The sequence below is a fragment of the Vicugna pacos genome, chromosome 5 (genome assembly GCF_048564905.1).
Source record: "Vicugna pacos chromosome 5, VicPac4, whole genome shotgun sequence".
In the NCBI taxonomy this organism is placed as follows: domain Eukaryota; kingdom Metazoa; phylum Chordata; class Mammalia; order Artiodactyla; family Camelidae; genus Vicugna; species Vicugna pacos.
The window spans coordinates 45336014-45357030 of NC_132991.1; the positions used below are offsets into that span (position 1 = coordinate 45336014).

Consider the following 21017-nt stretch of genomic DNA (forward strand, 5'->3'; position numbering starts at 1 on the left):
GATTAAGAGATACAAACCATTATGTATAAAATAAATAAGCTGTAAGGATATATCATACAGCACAGGGAATATAGCCAATGTTTTATAGTAATTATGAATGGAGTATAATCTTTAAAAATTGTGAATCACTGTATCATACACCTGAAACTTATATAATATTGTACATCAACTATACTTCAATTTTTTAAAAAAACTAGAAAAAAATTTGTTGTAGAGTTTCCACAATAAGTAGCATTAAATACGTGTCACTTATTTTAAATTTGATTCATAAATGTGGAAGTGTTTGTGAGAATTTGAGACTGTTGACAGATTTAACTCATACCTTCTGAAACCTGTATTTGGTAACAGATAACCACTTGTCACTCAAGAGTCAGCTCACTGGACTTAAGTGTTATATCTGAGAAGAATGGGATTGTATTATATTTACAATGGAACATATGAAAAAAGGAAACACACTGATATTTTATTAATACTTACTGTGACCTGCTAGAAAAAGGTATGCTTTTCATTAAAAAGTCCACAAACGATAAATGCTAGAGAGGATATAGAGGAAAAGGAACCCTCCTACACTGTTGGTGGGAATGTAAATTGATGGAATTACAGTATGGAAATTCCTTAAAAAGCTAAAAATAGACCATATGATCCAGCAGTCCCACTCCTGGGCATATATCCAGAGGGAACTCTAATTCAAAAAGATACACACACTCCAATGTTCATACCAGCACTATTTACAATAGCCAAGACATGGAACCAACCTAAGTGTCCATTGACAGATGACTGGATAAAGAAGTTATGGTATATGTATATACAATGGAGTACTACTCGGCCATAAAAAAAGAATAAAATAATGCCATTCCAGCAACATAGATGGACCTGGAGATCGTCACACTAAGTGAAGTAAGCCAGAAAGAGAAAGAAAAATACCATATGATATCACTCAGAGGTGGAATCTGAAAAAATAAGACAAACTTATTTACAAAACAGAAACAGACTCATAGACATAGAAAACAAACTTGTGGTTGCCAGGGGGAAAGGGAGGGGGAGGGGCAGAGATAAATTGGGAGTTCGGGATTTTCAGATACTAACTATATATAAAATAGATAAACAGCAAGGTCCTACTGTTATAGCACAGGGAACTATATTCAATACCTTATAATAGTCTATAGGAAAAAGAATAGGAAAAGGGTGTGTGTGTGTGTGTGTGTGTGTGTGTGTGTGTGTATGTATATCTGAATCACTGTGCTGTACACCAGAAATTACTGTAAACTGACTATACTTCAATTTTTAAAAATTTTTTAAATAAAAAAAGGTATGCTTTTCCAGGTAGAGCTGGTATTTAAATCAAACAGCCGTGAAACTAATTCTATTCTAACTTTAACACTGTTGTTTTAATTTTTGATGTATTTACATGGCATTAATGGTGTCTTTAAGTAGGAGATACTTGACATTTGCAATCAGTATTCCAGACTTTTCTAGAATCAATAAATGAATATATCTAAAGATGCTAGGTGGCCCTGCAGGCTCACTCTCTGGCCGAGTGTCTGGCTCCTGCAGTCCACCCTCTGTGGAGGCTGGTGGTGGTAACATTTTTGCTGAGTGCTTTCCATGAATACAAACATGTATGCATTCTCTTTTTCCCTTTGAGTCGCCCTCAAAGGAAATTTGAGGGTTACAGCTGCCTATTGGGCTGTGTCAGGATCGCACAGGACCAGGTGCCACTCCAGTGTCAAGTTTCAAAATCCCAAGGTCTCCTTTACTCTTTTTCTGTTATAATGGAGGGTTAGTAAGTATTTTCTTAATTTTTTTGATGAATGAGATTAAGCTAGTTTCTTGTTCTAAAAGAGGTGTTTTCTTCTAACTTTTTATTGAAACTTAACATATCCATGTAAAAAATGCACGTTATTTTGGTCAATACATTTTCACAAATATTCCCATATAAACAGCATGCAAATCAAGAAACAGAACATCACCACCCCAGGAGGAAACACATGTTTCCTTCTAACTATTCCTCAAACTCAAAATAATTTGTTTTTATACTTTAGATAAATGAAATCACCTGTATTCAGCTTCTTTCATTCAGCATTACGTGGGTGAGGTCTATCCACATTGTTGCATGCAGTTGTAAATTGTTTTCTCTCGTTCCATTAGGAAAAATACCACCATCTATTGCCGTTTGGTGGTTGGTGGGCTATTGTGAGTGGCTGTGCTCTGAGTGTGTAGTGTGTGCCTTTTGGTGAATGTGTGCACACATTACCGTTGGGCTTTGATCTCGCAGTGGATTTCTGGTGTGCTAGGAATACAGGTGTTCATATTCAGGTCTGTGTGTGGACTTCTGGAAGTCTGTTAACCCCTGAAATTGCAAGCAGAATTTTGGATGTACGTATATGCATCTTGAAGGTTCCATTACTTGTGTGAAATTTTTTAAGTGTCTAAAAAATGTTCAGAAGTACTTAGCAAAGCAGTGAAAAATCAAAACTGATCTTGTGTCTGTCAAGAGAAAAATAAGAGGAAGTCAGGATGACAGAGAAGGATGGTTTCGTGTCTCTAGGACAATCTGTTTTCAACAACTTCCTTGATCTAGAGGAAATACAAAGGTGCCAACTTTAAATTAATGTTTCTCTCTTCCGATCTTAAAATACCTTATTACAGAAATGAACTGAAAAGAAGCAAAAGTAAGATAGTCCACAAATTATCTGCCAACATCCAATAAACTTGGCTTTTCCATATCTAACCATGAAGAGCAAAACTGAAATTTCAGAAATGAAAAGAGGCAAATTTCTCTCCATTCTCTTCATACCACAGCCAGGTGAAAGCTCCTCAGAGATTGCTCCACATGTTAAGTAAATATTTAATACATAATCTCTATGAACAAAGCACTACAGGGATTCCGAGATAACAAGAAACAATTTTTTATTTTAAGGAGCTTATGTTGTACTCGGAGAAACAGACGTGTAAATAACTGTGGCACAAGCGGTGAAATATTTGCAGTAACAGAAATTCCGAGATACAGAGGGGCCCAAAGATCAACTCAGAACACAGTTGACGTCTGTAGAGAACGTGGTCTGTAGATCCCAGAGATCAAGAAATTCAGGAATACCCTTAGCTGATCACTAATCTCCCCAAATGGTTCTTCAGATTGTTTCATCTTAACGCATTGATTATGAATCTTCAAAGCACCACGGATGAGAAAAATCACCTGCAGTGGACTAGTTTTTTAAAGTAGTTTCTATAGCTTCTCAGATTGTATTAGAGGATTGTCTCTAATTGGGCCAATCTCATTTTAAAACATTTTGTAGCCCAAACCTAGCGTCGTAACCCATACACAGCATCATTTAGCAGAATAGTTCCCTTTGAATTTTAATATAGCAGCTTAGCACAGCACAGAGGACGTACACAAATGTCTGCGGAATAAGTTAATATTTACAAATGTTTTCACTCAAACTAGAATTACATATAGTGCACTACATTATACATTATTATTTATAGTGTAAGTGTGTTATTATGTTATGTGATTTTAAGGCTTAATCTCTATCAAATGGGTTTGTAAGAGTTATTTTTGAAAATACTTCCAAATTTTAAGAGATGGAAACTTTTGTCTTTCAGGATATGCAAGATAGCTGTAATCTTGATTATATATTATATACATATTCATGTTTATCTTTATAAATCTGTTTTCTACACTTAGATTTTAACAACCCAGTATGATAGCCATTTCTTCTGGGGTTTTTTGTAGGGAAGGAAGACAAACATTGGGGTTTTTCGAAGTCCAGTTTTTAGAAGTCCAATTCTACTATTAAAGTTCAAGTATGTGACCCAAACTGCCAGTCTTTGCAGAATCCATTTCTTTTGGTGAGGGGAGCAGGGGCGAGGCTGGGTTTTGGGATGAGCAGTGGCAGGGTTTCTGGGATCCAGCATATGTACTCTGTGAGTCTCAGTGATGACCCATCAGAGGCCGTGAGGTTTGGCTGAGGGACCCTGCAGTGAGGTTTGGGCCTTGTTCCTGGTGGATCCTCCCTCCCCTGTCTTTGCAGCTCTCCCAGAGATTCTCTGAGTTTTTTATTATCTCTTAATAGCTTCCTATTCTGCCTCCACTAGCTAGAATAAGGATACAAACCGAGATACACAGCAAATTCTGAAAATACTTGACGCTGTTGATATTTAGACTCTTATTGTAAACACGCCTTCATTTTCAAATACTAATTTCATAAATATTGAATGTGATTATTTTTTGCCTTATTCCCTGAGGAGAGTAATATAAGGATTATGTTGTGTTACACCTATGCTTGGAAACCTTATTAAATATTTGTATAATGAATTTGGTTGAGATGAGTTATTTGTAATTTAGAAATTTTGAAGTATGTTATTTCTGAATATTAAGTATATTACTCAAATACTCCTAGAGGCCAAATTCACTTTCTTTAATAAATCGTAAGCATTTAATTTTCCTGTGAGGTATTTGAGTATTCAAAAGATTAAAAAAAAGTGATTGGGAAATGATTCCTTTAACGTGAAAATATATTGGTTTATTTGTGTAATATAATATAAATGTTGTTAGGGTGATGACCTTATCATTGAGTGAACTAGATGCAGTTTTTAGGAAACACTCACATTTTAGTAAGGGATTATGAGGTTATGGATCCAAAAAGTGCTACTGGTGGTCATCTGATTCCTTGATGCTCACAGTGTGGTTCATGGTCCAGCAGCATCTGTGTTACTAGGGGTCTCAGGTCACACCCCAGACCAGTGGAATATAAACCTGCATTTTATGCTGGAGAGGGTGTGGAGAAAAGGGAGCCCTTCTACACTGTTGGTGGGAATATAATTTGGTGCAGTCACTATGGAAAACAGTGTGGAGATTCCTTAAAAAGCTAAAAATAAAATTGCCACAAGATCTAGCAATCCCACTCCTGGGCATACATCCAAAGGAAATGCTAATTTGAAAAGATTCATGCACCCTATGTTCATAGCAGAACTCTTTGCAATAGCCAAGACATTGGAAACAACCTCAATGCCCATCAACAGATGACTGGATAAAGAAGATGTGGTATGTATGTGTGTGTATATATACATACATATATATATGATGGAATACTACTCAGCCATAAAAAGGAGTGAAATAATACCATTTGCAGCACTATGGATGGACCTAGAGATTATCATACTAAGTGAAGTAAGTCAGACAGAGAAAGACAAATACTGTATGATATCACTTATATATGGAATCAAAAAAAATGCCACAAATGAACTTATTTACAGAACAGAAATAGACTCACAGACATAGAAACTTACGGTTACTGAAGGGGAAAGGAGGAGGAGAGATAAATTAGGAGTTTGGGATTAGCAGATACAAACTGCTATATATAAAACAGATAAACAAGATCCTACTATATAGCACAGGGAACTATATTCAATAGCTTATAATAATCTATAATGAAAAAGAGTATGAAAAAGAATGTATATGTATAACTGAATCACTATACTATACACCAGAAACTAATGCAATATTGTAAATCAACTATACTTCAGTTTTTAAAACCTGCATTTTAGTGAGATCCCCATGTGATTCATATGGATATTAAAATTTGAGAAAATAATTTTATTCTTCATTTTACCAAACACAAACTCCTGTTCATTAAAAAAAAAAAAAGGTGGAGAAGAGAGGCATTACTTATTAGACTTCTCTATCAAGAAGTTGCAAGCTGTTGAACCCATCCTTTCATGGTCGCGGAAACGGCTGGCAGTTTCCTTCTCAACATTCCTTCATATAAGTTACCCTTCGCCAATTCCCGCGGAGAGTTCTCTCTTCACTCACCTGCTAATGAAGCTTCTAGAATGACTGAACCCCTGAAGAAATCCTTCCACTCATTCAGTAAATAATTGAATATCTGCATGCTGCATGTCAGGAACTGGGGACAGAACAGAGCAAAACCAAGTTCTACCTTATGGAGCTAACATTTCGGTGGAGAAGACAGACAAGAAGCAAATACGTAAAATGTCAGATGTGATATGTGCTAGAGGGAGAGAGATAAAGCATGCCAGATTTAGGGCAGGGGTGGGCAGAGCAGGCCTCTCTAAGGAGCTGTGTCTGAGTAGAGACCCGGGGGAGGTGAGAATGTGAGCCGTGGGTGTACTGGGAAGAGCATGCCCAGGCAGACAGAAGAGTGGGAAGCGGATTGAGTAGGGGAAGAGAGTGGCGTGAGATCAAAGAGGTGACAAGGGGTCAGACGGATAGACAGTACGTTGTATGGAGGTTGACTTTCACTCTGAGTGGGAGGACAAGCCGTTGGAGGGGTTTAGGCAGGGTAACATCTGACCCACGTCAGATGCAGGATCATTCTGGGTATGAGGTGGAGGATGTGAGGGATGGGAGCATGCAGACCTCTTGGGACCCTCTCACAGTCCCAGACAAGAGATGACCCTTGGCCAAGGTGCATATGGCTCTTGAGCACTTGAAACCGAGCTAATGAGACTAAGAGACAGAATTTTTTAAATGTCAATTTCTTTAAATGTAAATAGCCGTGTATGGCTAGTGGCTAACATGCTGGACAACACAGTTATAGAAATCGTGGATAGTATCACTGTGTCTTTTCTTTCTCTGCAGAATTAGTGCAGTGTTGGGCAGATAGGCAGTGCTTAACAAGTGAATTAATGATAAGATTATTTCTCTGGCCCCTTCGAGACCTAAAACATTTATGATTCTATACATCCAAGGTAGTTCTGAGTCCTTTTTGACATGACCCTTGTGGTTTTTGATAGCTTCCCTCCTAGCTTGCCTGGCAAGATATTCCATTTCTTGTCCCTGGAATCAGCCATTTCTCCCAAGAAGACTTGCTTTCAGAACTCAGGATGTTCATTGCTATTGGTTTGGTCATTGTTTCAAAGTCTTACATATATGTCTTTTTCCTTCTACAGTGAGAATCTTGGGTTTTCAAGGACGCAGGGATGAGAGAAATAGGATACCCCATAATTTCTCTTTTGCTTTATCCTTCAGTATGCATGCAGTAGACTCAGGTTAACAATACCACATGTCTATCAATAAATGATCATTAAATAAATTTTAGCATATCCATACAATGGAATACCATGCAGCTGCCCAACAGTGCATGTAGAAACAGCAACAACAGAAAAGGGTGAGGAAGCTCTTTATGTCCTGATATGAAAAGCTCTCCAACAGACGTTAAGTCAGAGAAGCCAGGTCAAGCCAATGTACATAACCAGTGGTGTGGGAGAGGAGGAGGGGACAGAAGATATATTTATATTGTCTTGTATATGCCAATTAATTTAGCATCTTCAGTACAAGAGCTTTTTCTAAAACATGTTATGCAAGGTATTTGCCTTTGGAATAGGCCCAGCAGGAGCCCTACTTCCTGGCTTCAGGGAAAGTAGAGTTTCAAGCATAGCTTTTCTATGCTTATTCTATTTAAAATTTTTAAACAAATATTAACTTTCAGTATCCACCATGCCCAGATTTAAATTTGAGATTATAAAAGGAAATGCAATGGTGTTACGTTAGATTGTATGTTAATAAGCACCAAAGCACAAAAGCTTCAAGAATTGAACTATGTCTCTGAGTCTTATATCTGCTTTGTTTCCCAAAAGTGCTCAACACACTATTCCCAAGTTTGGAACAGGTAGATAGGCCATGCTTAATTCTGAACTTTAATGACAGAATTTCTTCTAATGGAAGAAAGATTGAATGATGAGGCCAAAACAGATTTGTAAACAGAGGGGAAAGGAGGTTTAATAATCTATCACAGAATTTATATTTCCATGAAAATCATAGTTCTGAGGATAGATATGCCACCATGGACAGTGGCCTCTGTGGAATATTATGGTTGACTTATTTTGTATCTCTGAGCTCCTGTTACAGAAATGAAAGTTTAATAGTAATATGTTGATATTATCATTAAAAGAAAATCTGGCCCTGGTCAGACCAATTCGTAAGGAAACGATGAACTACCTTGTGTAAGAACTCAAAGAGAATATTTCAAGTGGTAAGAATGGCTGCCTCTCCAAAAAGTTAGCATTTTGGTTTTTCCTCCAAGTATCTGGCTTAGGTTTGTCTAACAGCTACGTAGACATGCCTCTTGGACAGCAAACCATCAGAAGATCCTGTATATTAATAGAAAGATTAGTGGGGGAGGCTCTCTCCCACCACTAGAAGAAATCAAAAGCAATGTTTATTATAGATTAGGGCTTGACAGAATCCTTCTAAAAACGTGACATCTTGCACCACTGTGTTAGGAGATGCTGGAGAGGAACTTGCAGCATTTGCCAGCACCTGCTAGAGAATAGTGCTCCCAGACAAGTTAACAGAAGCATCTGTGCCCCACGTTTCTTGTAGAGACGTCTTTATTCCAGTTTTATGGGCTCAAACCAAGCAGCCTTTGGTATACTTAAGTCTCTTCTGCTCTATAAGCCTGGCCAAATAATCAGACTCAGCCTGAGACTTAACTACAGACTTCAGTTCCCATAATTTAAAAGCCATTTAAAAAGATATGAACATGTATATTTACTTGGTTGAATTGAGGAGTCTCAACTCAGTGAAATATACACAGGGAGTAGTTCCCGCTCCCCAGTAACCACTCTTAACTGTGTTAAGTTGAATACTTTCTTTCCCACTGGTACTTAGCAACCGTAACAACACTTCAGTCTTAATCCATAAATTTTTTTGTCACTTTGGGCCCTAAAAAATATTATTTCAGTTATTAAGGATTAGTCATGTCCATTTTTTAAACATTTGTTTTTTAGAGCAGTTTAAGGTTCACAGCAAAATAGAGAGGAAGGCACAGAGATTTCCCATATCCCTTCTGCCTGTACACAAGCATCTCCTCCCCATTATCAGCGTTTCTAACCAGAGGGTACATTTGTTACAAGTGATGAACCTACACTGACACATCATAATCACCTGAAGTCCGTAGCTCACATTATGGTTCACTCCTGGTGGTGAACATTCTGTGGGTCTGCACGAATGTATAATGACATATATTCATCACTATGGTATCATACAGAGTAGTTCCACTGCTCTAAAAATCCTCTGTGCTCTGCCTATTCATTCCTACCCTGCAACCCCTGACAACTACTGATCTTTTTATTGTCTCCATAGTTTTGCCTTTTTAAGAACATCATATTGTTGAAATCATACAGTATGTAGCCTTTTCAGATTAACCTCTTTCCCTTAGTAATATGCATTTAAGGGTCCTCCATGTCTTTTCATGGCTTGATAACTCATTTCCTTTTAGTGCCAAATAATATTTCACTGTCTGGATATACCACAGGTTACTTATCCATTCACCTTTTGAAGGACATCTTGGTTGCTTCTGAGTTGTGGCAATTATGATCAAAACTACTATAAACATCTGTGTGCAGGGTTTTTGCATGGACATAAGTTTTCAACTCATTTGGTAAATACCAAGTATGTTTATTTTTGTAATGAACTGCCAAACTGTCTTCCAAAGTGGCAGCACCATTTGCATTCCCACCAGCAGTGCACGTTCCTGTTGCTGCACATACTTGTCAGCATTTGTGTTGTCAGTGTCCTGGATTTTGGCCATTCGAATAGATGTGTAGTGGTATCTTGTTGTTATTTTAATTTATATCTCTCTGATAGCAAATGATGTTTAGCGTCTTTTCATATGCTTATTTGCCATCTGTGTATCTTCTTTGGTGAGGTGTGTGCTGAGGTCTGTGCCCATTTTTTAAACAGGTTGTTTCCTTATTCAGTTTAGAATGTTCTTTGTATAATTTGGATAATTTTATCAGATGTCTTTTGCAAATATTTTCTCCCAGTCTGTGGCTTGTTTTCCCATTCTCTTGACTTTGCCTTTCACAGAGCAGAGGAATTTATTTTAATGAAAGTTTAGTTTATCAATTATTTCTTCCATGGATTGTGTGCCTTTGGTTTTATATCCAAAAAGTCATTGCCAAGCTTCTAGGCAGTGAACACAAGGAGATTCCAGGACAATGGGGCACCTGGAGAGGGCACAGAAGCTCTTCACCACTTCCCACAAACCTTGCCCTATTCATCTCTCCCACCTGGCTGTTCCTGAGTTATGTCCTTTCATAATAAGTTGGTAACCTAGAAGCCCCAGGGCTGGTGAGACGATGTGAGCTTTGAAAACAGACAGTCTTGGGCTTTGATCCTGTCTCCCCTCTTTACAGCACTGAGGCTTTGGGAAGTTCATTTACTCTTTCCATGTCTCACTTTCCTACACTGTAGGATCTTTAGATAATCTGTCTGGGGCATTAAAAATAATAAGTGGTAGATACTCTAGAGTAGCTGATCCAACCTCAAAAACAGTCATTCCCATACCCAAGGTCATCAGGTGTTCTTCTGTGTTATCTTCTGGGAGATTTGTAGCTTTGCATTCTACATTTTAGTCTATGATCCATTTTGAGTTAATTTTTATGAGGGATATAATGTCTGTGTCTAGAGTCTTTTTTTTTTTTTTTTTGCTTATGGACATCAATTGTTCCAACACCATTGTTGAAAAGACTATTTTTGCTCCGTTGTATTATCTTTGCTTCTTTGTCAAAGATCATTTAACTGTATTTATGTGGGTCTGTTTCTGGGCTCTCTGTTCTGTTCCATTAATCTATTTGTCTTGTCTTCTGCCAATGTGGTGGTGTGCTGTCTTGATTACTGTAGCTTTATAGTGAGTCTTAAAGTGGAGTAGTGTCAGTCTTCCAACTTTGTTCTTCTTCAAAATTATGTTAGCTATACTGGGTCTTTTGCCTTTCTATATAAACTTTAGAATCAGTTTGTTAATATCTACCGAATAATTTGCTAGATCCATTTCTTAAACGTCTAGGTTTTGTTGGAGTCATATATCTGAAGAGGCTGGGCTAGTGGTTCCAGCACTTGGTAGAAGGGTTTGATCTGCCTTCGTCCACGCTCCTCCCCTCCCTGCTCTTCCTTTTCTATTGCTGGTTTATGGAGGAAGGAGAAGGAAGGAAGGCATTTCTTTCTTAGAGTTTCTCTCTCTCTGCTTACATTACCCCATATATTCTTGCATATTGTCTATTTTTTATCGGTATTATTAATGGAATACTATTCCATAGTTAACATATTAATCACAGTTAATTTGAATTTCCTGTCCGACAATTCCAAAATTTCTGTCATGTCTGAGTCTGGGTCTGATGCTTACTTTGTCTCTCACACTCTGTTTTTCCTTGCCTCTTAGCATGCCTTGTAATTTATGGTTGAAAGCCTGACGTATGATGTATTGGGTAACAGGAACTGAGATAAACAGGACTTCAGTGTGTGAGGTTTTGTGTTACTCTGGCTAGGACGTGGGCTGTGTTTAATGTTTGCTGTAGCTTTAGATGCCAGAGGCTGCAAATTCCTCTGACATCCTTGTGTTTTCTTCTCTGCTGTGTCTGGGCTTCCCTAAGAGCTCCTCCTTAGATAGTCTGCATCTTACAGCTCTTTCAGCTGTCAGCCAGTATTTGTATATTGACATGGTGGGGGGCATGTAAGGGAAGGGCCTGTCCTATAATCTTAGGATTAAATCTCAGTCATTTCCTGGGTCTGTGTCCCTGCACTGGGACTCTCACAACTGTTTCTTAGCTCACCCTTCGGTTAGACAGGAAGGCTGAGGGGGCTCGAGTCGGAGAAATGCCCTTCCCACAGGTGGGATAAGACACTCATAGAGTCTTTTCCCGAGAGAGCAGGCCTTTGCGGTGGAGAGTGCTCTGGGTATATTTCCTAGTGCTCACTCTCCCCCTCCCCGTGCCAGAGCCACGGCAGGATGTCTTGTGGCTCCTCAGCATGAGACTCTGCTGGAATTCCAGAGGGCAGAACCCACCGAAGTGTGGCGGCCCACCTATGACTGCCCCTCAACAAGGAGTTTCTCCCTCTCGAGCTCCTCCACATTCCGTCTCCAGCAAGTCATCAAAATTACTGTTGTTAAAAAAATACACTGAGGCATAGTAAAAATGTTGAGTTTATTTGAGCAAAGTTTGATCTGAATCTGGCAATATCTAAGCAGAAGTGGTTAGAAGCACTCCACTGACATGAGCTCAGGGAGGTAATTTTATAGAGAAGAGGCGGAGGCAGAGTTAGGAAATCACTGACTGGCAGAAATGTAAAGCCTGGTTGGCAGTAATTGTTGTCCTTAGGTTTCAATCTCGTGACCTTGAGGCATTGGCAGGCTTTTGGTTTGACAGGCTACCATAGCATTAGAGCCACCTGTCTAGTGGCCTTCTGGTTTAATTAATTTAACACCCTCTAAGTGTTCCTGCCTGTCTGTGGCTTCCACTCCAGGTGGGTCCATGTCAGTGGTGACTGTCTGGATTCCCCTGTTTTGCCAGATTTTGGGGTAGAAGTTTCCTAGGCACCCTCATTTCTCTGACGAGCCCAAGACATGATATTCACTTTGGTCAGCTTTTTCTTGAAACAGTGGGAGTGACGACTTTTACATGTTAAAGCTGAAACTGGAAATCTACACGTCAATTTTGAACTAGGAAGGACTTTTTAAAAAGCCTATGGATGGAAACCAAAGAGGTCTGTAGATGAAATTTTCCATTATTTAAGTAGTGGGAAAACTGACATAGTTATTTCAGAGTGGTGAAATCTGTGTGAGTCTGACTTAGTCCTTTCAGTCTCAACTGCTCAGTGATGACGCTGATGATAATTGTCACAAGACTGAGATGTACATTTCTAAGACCTTAGCTGTATTATCCCAAAATGTGAAAACGAGGGACTGTAACTCCTGAAAGTATTATCATTTTCATTAAAAAAATTAAATATTATTCTTCCCACTTCCCCGAGATTTTCTCACCTGAACGGAAGAAAATTAACTGGAAATCCTAAAATGTTGCATTTATTCGTTGACTCAGATTCTCACTAACTGTTTAACCTAATGAAGTTTTGCTTTCCCAAACACATCAGAGCTCATTTAGACCCGGTGCTTTATCAGAGTCTCTGCGTTAGCCTAGCACGAGGCTTTGCACACACCTTCCTTAAATACTTGAATTGAATGTGGGCTTATGTGACTTTTTATTACACCCGGTTGCCAGAGTTCTGCCATGAGCTTTGTGTCCCAATCTAGCGTGTCATTCTTATCTCCGGCTTAAAATGCTGTGCCTTGCAGAAGGCTTCTGTGAGCAAATACTTGAGGAAAAAGCATCACCCCCTTTCAAAAGGGCTTGAATATGGTCTTTCACGAGGCTATCACAGTGCCTTACACCTCATTATGATCTACCGGGGAGTTATTGTGCACCATGTAATGGAGGCTAAATTCGTATTTTTCATCAGCTGATTAGTATTTCTGAATTGGCTCTGGTGCCAAAAGGAATATTTTCCCTGACTGTTTCTCCTTTTCAGTAGTAATATAAACATTAAAAAAAAAAAAAGCAGTAGAATGCATCCCCTCTCCAGAAACAAACAAAAACCAATTACGGCCAATCCTGAGGGAAGTCTTCCATGGAGAGCGCCAAGAAAAGCAGAGAGAAAGCGGAACACCTCTGCCTTTATCTGTCCTCTCTGCCCAGCTCTTTAGCATCACGTTTCCACAGCCCAGCTCGGATTCTTTCATGCCCGGGTCAGGAGGAAGGATTTTTGTCCTCAGCACATGATTGATGGGTTGAGAGGTATGAAATTTAATCTGAGAGGGGTCTGTTCCCTCCAGGGCTCGTTTGCGATATGTGGTTTCTGGCTGCAGGTCAGAACATAGGGCAGCCCCGGAAACTAGCCGAGGAAGCAGTCATGGAGCGTCGCTCTAAGCCACCCACTGCCCATCTTCCTTACCTATAGCCTCCTCCAGGACGAGGTGCCTGGGAGGGGACCGAATAGGAGAGGGTGAGAGGGCCGCGGTGGAACGTGGGGCAGCCTGCCCGCCCCCTCACTCTATGGTCACAGCGACCACCCTGGTGCAGGGCCTGGGCTGTGTGTCCTCCGAGCACTGCTTTGCCCGTCCTGTGCTCTGCTGTGCGTCACAGGGAGGCTGACCCCCCGCAGGGTGTGTTTTCCAGGCTTCCTCGGCCTTGGTTTTGCTTTTACAAGGTTAGTTTTCTTACTTTGATCATCTCACTGATGCACCATGACCCTTCTTTCCCTTTTCTGTGTAATCTGCTCATCTATAAAATGAAACTCTTTTCCTTATTTCTCTGGTTTGTGGCTGGAGGGAGATTGGATGCGGAAGGATCTCTCGCTCCCCTCAGCGGAGGGAGGGTGGTGGCATCTCCGGCAGTGGCTGTGCCCCGGGGGCCCTGAGGCGCTCCAGGGTGCCCACTGCCACCAGGACACCTGGGTCTGGCGATGCCGGCACCCCCAGCTGAGGGCTTCCCGCTTGCCTCGCGTCCAGGTTACTTCCTAGTCGCCTCTCAGGCTTCTCAGCTCTTCCACCACCTGTAGAGCTAGTTCCCGGCATTAAATTCCCTCCGTGGGAAATACTGAATGGTTCCCATTTCCCTGCCCAGACTCTGGCTGCTACCTAGCTTCCTGGTACGTTTGTCTTAGCCCTGGCAGGGCAGTTCCTCAGTGCCGCGTTGTTTTCGTGTCACGAAGTTGCTTTTTAAAAAGTTAATTCACACAAAACGTTATGGTAGCTCGCAGAGAAAAAAATCTGACAATGAGTGTATATGTCCATGTATGACTGAAAAATTGTGCTGAACACTGGAATTTGACACAACATTGTAAAATGATTATAAATCAATAAAAAATGTTAAAAAAAAAAGTTAATTCAGACCAAGCATGATGCATGGTGCTAACGTGTCATCTCAGCAGGACATTGTAGACATTTATTACTGGAAACTCATAAGATCAGGTCTGGTACCTGATAAGCCAGAAGGGCTTATATGCACTTTTCTCAATGAACTTTAACCAAATAGAAGATTAACTCTTCCAAAAGGTGAGCCACAAAGTCTCTAGAAGAAAAGAGCAGATGGGGTGGGGTCACTGTACCTGCAGTGTAGACACTGGAGTAAGACTGACCTGGCCTCGTCTCCCAGCTCTCTCGTCATCAGCTGGGTGAGCTCGGTCCCTATGTGTTGCTGGCCTTAGTTTTCTCAATAAAATGTAAGAATAATAATAAAATAAGAAGATAACACGTATGAAGGTGCTCGTGCAGAGAACACAGGTAAAGGGCCCGACGCAGGAAACCCTTGGTCTTACCTTGACCTTCCCTTTGGGGCTGCTTTTCTTGCTTGGATTCTCCCGCATCTCCCCAGCCTGCTCCTTTTCCTCTCCTGTTTACCCTTGTCATTTGCAAAATGAAATTCTTCTCATTTCTGTAAAGCTCAGCTAAAGTGAAATTCTCAAAAATATAAACTTCGCCTGAAAGCCAAGAGAAACCAAAAAGGACATAAATAAGCAGATACAGAAGCGGTAACGCCACCCTCTTGAAGGAGGGGTCCCTGAACAGGCATCGTCCGTGTCTTCGTTTCCCCGGGCCTGGCTCACCTGCCACGGATGCCCCCTACCTCGAGGCACACGGCCGCTGGCCACCAGCAAGCCCTTGGAACACAGAAGCTTGCCTGGGTACAGTGTCCTTTTCAAAGATTTTTATTCCCCCCAAATAAAACTTTCCCTGCTTTCACCCTGCATGTGTTCCTTGGAGGTTTTATTTAAATAAAGGGACTGTCCCCCTCTCAAAGCATCTATTCATTCTGTTGCCTCCAAACCTGAAATCTTTGAGCTGGGGAAGGTTCTGAGAAGGCTGCCTTTCAACAGATTAAACAGCCTCTTGGTCCTGGAACAGGTACTGGGATTATCTCGCTAAAAGGCAACCTCGTGTACATTTTGCCCCTTTAGAAGTTGCAAATCAAAGAAACAATACTGGTTGAAACCTGATTCTTCCTCCGCTTTGGTAATACATTCTCTTCATGGTTCCAAGGATCCAACCAAATTAACTACCAGGGGGCCATCTGTTAGCCCTTTTGCTTAAGTGTAGTCATTTCTGTAGAAACAAATTAAAAAGATGCAATCTTCAAATAATGTTTCATTGTACCTACCAAAGAATAAACAGCCATCAGTAATCCCCAAGCATGGGCATCTTCTTGACCTTTGGCTCAGCCAGGCTCTCAAGGACTATTGCAAAGGAAAATAGATTTTTTTTCATAGGAAAGAAAAGATTTCCTCAGAAGCTTTTCCTCCATCCATCTACTCTAGACCACGTATACCTGCCCCTCTTTCTTCCAAGACAGGAAGAAAAAATGGCTTTCTGCTCTTATTTTCAAGAATAACCAGAGGCTTCTAAACTTTGGATACATAACCAGACAGAGTCTTAGAAATAGAAGCCAACCTGTATAATGTAAAGAGACAGGACGCCTGAGTAGTGGGAACTCAACAGCTCGGAAACAATCAGCATTTTTGACCGCACACATTTCCGGCACTCTGGTGCATGCTGGCCTGGCACTTTGGAACATTTTCCCAGGTGACTTGGCATCACAGAATTCTGTCTTCTTTGAGGAGGTGGTACAAGCACACAGGCTCTGTGAGCTTACGGTCCCTTTCCCATCAAAATCTGCCACGAGGGAGCATGGGCTGTTTCGGGACAAAGTTGGTCTCTGTTTAAAGCTGCTGTTGAATTGGATCAGATCAGAGACATTCCTTGGTCTATGCTGATTGCAAATAGTGTGCTGCTAAAATACTGTCATGTTGCTTGACACCTGTGCTCTGATTTAGAGAGGAAAACAGAAGTCTACTGGAAGCCAACAAGGTGATGAAAATGTTTAAGTTCAGTGAGGTTTCATTCTAAATAAATCTGTGTCTTATCTATGCTTCTCTTAAAGCTTAGAGTTCATTTCCCATTCTTCCTTAATTCTAATATTAAAAGCATCAACTCATCTGAAGTGTACTGTTGATAAAAAGCAAGGTGTACGTTTATACATGTATATTTATGTTTACAAAAAGTACTTAAAATTCATATTGACTTTTATTTCCCCCATTGATTATATTTTTTAAATTAGGACTAAAGGAAAAACCTTCCAATTTATTTTCAATGGAATAGCTTCTATCTGCAAAAAGTAGTTTTTAGTATAAATTATAATAATGTCCGTGTTAGATTTCTGTGACTGCTGTGACAAATTGTCACAAGTTCAGTGCTTAAAACGACACAAGTGAATAACCTTCCAGTGCTGTAACTTAGACGTCTGAAATCGGTCTCACTGGGCTAAAATCGAAGTGTCAGCGGGCCCGTTCCTTCTGAACGCTCCAGGGAAAATCACGTATTGTTTTGCCTTTTCCACCTTCCAGAGGCTGCCCTCCTTCCTTGACTCTTGGCCTCTTCCATCATCAAAGCCAGCAAAATCGGACTGATTCTTACTCTCTAGTTCTAACTCTTCTGCCTCCCTCTTCCATCTTTTAAGGACCCTGTAATTATACTGGAACCACCGAGAAATCCTGACTCTGATCCTTAACTTAATTACATCTGCAGAGTCCCTTCTGTCAGGTAATCTGACATATTCACAGGTTCTGGGGATAAGGACCTGGACATCTTGGGGCCATCTTTTGGCCATTATTCTGCGCATTGCAATCTCAAAAGTAAACCTGCTGTCTTTTCTTGCCTTCTGAAAGTGGCATAAACAGTGTTGTATTGATGGTTCTACCACCACCTTTGACTAAATGTATCTTTCCCCTGTTTGGAAATGCCATGACCAGATATTTCAGAAAAATAGACTGAAGGGCTTTCCGTAAGACTAGGGGGCTGTGTAGCTGTGTAGCAAGTCATTTCCTGGGGATTCCAGTTCAGCACCTTCATCTGAAGAATGTAGATAAAGATAAGAGCTTTATCTAGATCCTGGAGCTGTTCTGACAGTCACAGAATCCTGAGAACTTTGCATGCCACTTTGCAAATGAGAGAGCTGCCCCACTGGGTTCTAGGAACTTGAGTGCATAAAGCCACCAAGAAGCATCATTTAAAAATTAAAACTTTCTGAAAATACAAATTGCAGGAAAAGAATCATAACTACATGAGAAAGGATGAAATCGCTCATTTCCATTCTAAATCAACCCTCTACTCCTATCCCCTGAGATAGGTCATTTTAATCTCTATTCATGCTTGTCTTGTTTTGCTTTTTCCCTCTGCCCTGATGTTTGCTGTGCTTTGAGTAGATATTGATGGATTTCCTTCTCATTAAGCCTACAAACATCTAATCATTCCTATCTGTTTGGTTTTTTCCATTTTCAATAATTCGTATTTAAATTTTTGGCAAATTGAATGGTCTAATTTTGCCCTTTGAATGCCTGTGCATTCAAGTTCTATAGGTAGATTTTATCTCTTGGTTTTTTTTTTAAACTCTATTTTGAGTTTTATAAAATGGATGCTTATTATCCCCCAACCCATGATTTTCTTTAGTGAACTTTTTGTTTAATTTTCTTTTGCTTTAACATTTTATTTTTCAGACACCTCTCATTGAACCTCACGTTCCTCTTCGTCCTGCTAACACCATTACCAAGGTAATGGGATGTAGGTGGGTGATGAGCCAGCAGAGCTAGCTTCTTAAGTAACTACCGAAAGTGGTCCAGATGTCAGAGCATCACCTCAGGAAACTTCAGATACACTTTCTAGAAGCAATACACATTCAGTGTGTCTCGGTTCTCAGTGTAAGACAGTCACATGACACACAAGTGAACACATAAATGTATGAATGAATTGTATTTTTCAAGTGCAGAGTCAGATTGTAAAGTGATTTAAGGATTCACCTGGTTTGTTTTCCAACTATAAACTCTCCTTCTTTGTCTTCCCCTCCTTCTACCCAATTAAAATTCAGGTTCCTTCAGAGAAGATCCTCAGGGCTGGAAAAATTTTACGAAATGCCATTCTCTCTCGAGCACCTCACATGATAAGAGACAGAAAATACCACCTAAAGACGTACAGGTATGTGCAGTAATTCTACAGGCCATGCCCCCCTCAGATTCACATGTAGTGAAATCATAACAAACTTGAATTTCTCTGTTGTCCATCTGTGGGCAGCAGGTTTTATAATCCTCCAGGCTCTGGAAGTTCTAAGCTTGCCTTACATCCCCACTTAACTTTAGTTATCTTTAATATTCCCAGCAGTTGCTCCTAGACTAATTTGCTTAGACGTAGGTTTAACTGTAATGAACAAAGAAAGCTTTTGTATTTCTGTTTGCTAGTGTTTTTTAGGAAAACTACTAGATTTAGAGGAGATTCAACTACCATTTACTGAGTGTTTCTTTATACCAGAAGCCCTGTAGCAGGCCACTTTCCATACATCATCTCATTTCATCCTCATTACAACCTATGAGGTAGGTATATGGCCATCTTTCAGATGACAAAACTGAGGCCCAGAGAGGTTAGGTAGTTTTCCTTGACCAAGTCACGAATCTGGTGAGTGGCAGAGCCAGGATTTAAACCATGGTTGGTTGATTTCCGAGTTCAGTGACCTTTTCATTCATTCATTCTGTCGTTCATTCATTCCACAAATAATTTATTAAGCTCCTACTGGGCCCCAGGCACTATTGTGTTCCAAACCCTAAGGATACAAGAGTGAAAAAAATATAAAATACACTTTATGTAACTTACTTTCTAATGTAGGATTTCATACTAGTATGTATATGGTAAGATATTCAACTCTGTATCTCATCTATAATCACACAGAATAAAGACTCATTACAATTATCACTGGAGTTAAGAAATTATAAAGACTGGGCCCGTGTGATTTAGTGGAACCTTTTGGGATGACTGAACCCGGTGGGTCATGAAGGTGGGTCAATGAAGGATTCACGGCTAATCTTCAACTTTTGATTTTATCAATTCAGTAAGGGTTTAGGAACTAGAATGCCCATATGTGGCACTCAAGCCTTCACTCTCTCTCCCTGCACCCAGGGTTCAGACTCGCAGCCCTCTTTAAGCAATCAGTTGGACTCTCTTTCTCACTTGGCCTAGACATGACCTCAGAACCCACCAGACTTCACATGAGTCAAAACCCATTTGAGAACCAAATTCACAAGACATGGCAAAAAGCTAGAATATAAATTTTCAAGTTACCATGAAGGATATATATCTTTCTAGTGACTGTCAACCATGACAGAACCTGTAAAATGATACCTGGTTCACCCTCTAGCAAACCTACCAGGATACGTGCCTCAAGACTCAGGCTCTTTCCCAAGGACAGAAACAGAAAGACACTGCATGTTCTTTCTCTTCTGCGCTCCGTGCGAACTAACACTCTTCTGCTTGCATCTGTCGTGAATATGTTGACAAGGCCAAAACTGACAGTTTATTTGTTACAGTTAGATTGGCCTCATGATAGAGTTCCAGAAATGAGATGGAATTTGAGAAACACTTCATATCAGTAGCATGTTCCTCTTAGGGGACATTCCATCTCTTAAGTCAGCTTGCTCCTCTTGCCCTTTTAATGTTGATATTTACCAGCTACCATTTTGGATGATTACATTTGGAAGCCTTTTCCTTCAACCCTGGAAGTTCATTCTTTTTGGAGTCCATAGTTCCTACACACTGCTATAATTTTGAGGGAAGTAAAGGTTAAAAATCATGGGCCCGTGTCCTCAGAGAGAGAGTTCAACCTTTTTAACTCATCTAGTGGATCTCAACATCTCACACGGCTGAAGAACCTTTTTCTTTTAAAATTTTTTATTATTTTTTCCTTAATTTAAGATGTGATTATACTTTCCCAAGTGTTGACTTGCGTTAGGGAAATTCCATTAAATATGTCATCTTTGGTGACAAATAATGGAAACTAGAAGTCAGAAACCATAATCTCTTTCTTGCTCCATAGTACTAAGATTTTAAACCCCTGAAATATAGGTGTCATGTCTATTCCACACCCTATGACACAAATTAATGACCTGTTGATAATGACCCATGGACTCAAGTGAAAGCCAGAGGCATGATTTCTGTTTCCTGCAAGACATTTTGAGTTCCTTTTCCCAGATCTTTTCTCCAGTTGCATCCTCTCCCTCCCTACTGCTTCTCGCCCGCTTATGTCATTGCTGCAGTGTTAGGGGATTGAGGTCTCCCCAGATGCAGTGTTACCCCAGTGATCGCCATGCTAGAGATTTGCTGTTAATCTTAAGACAACTGAAGGTC

General features: G+C 40.2%; 1 protein-coding gene across 13 annotated transcripts in view; it reads left to right on the forward strand.

Moving 5' to 3' along the window:
* RAPGEF4 (Rap guanine nucleotide exchange factor 4) overlaps positions 1-21017 on the forward strand; it is a 272690-nt gene that overhangs the window by 168138 nt on the left and 83535 nt on the right. For 11 of the 13 annotated variants that reach the window (XM_072961173.1, XM_072961166.1, XM_072961165.1 and 8 more), the window contains 2 exons: positions 18347-18400; positions 18715-18821. In XM_072961173.1, coding sequence (XP_072817274.1) covers positions 18347-18400; positions 18715-18821 — 161 coding nt within the window. Of the gene's footprint in view, positions 1-15239; positions 15482-18346; positions 18401-18714; positions 18822-21017 lie in introns of all 13 variants that reach the window. The other 2 variants (XM_072961171.1, XM_072961170.1) reach the window with 1 other exon arrangement.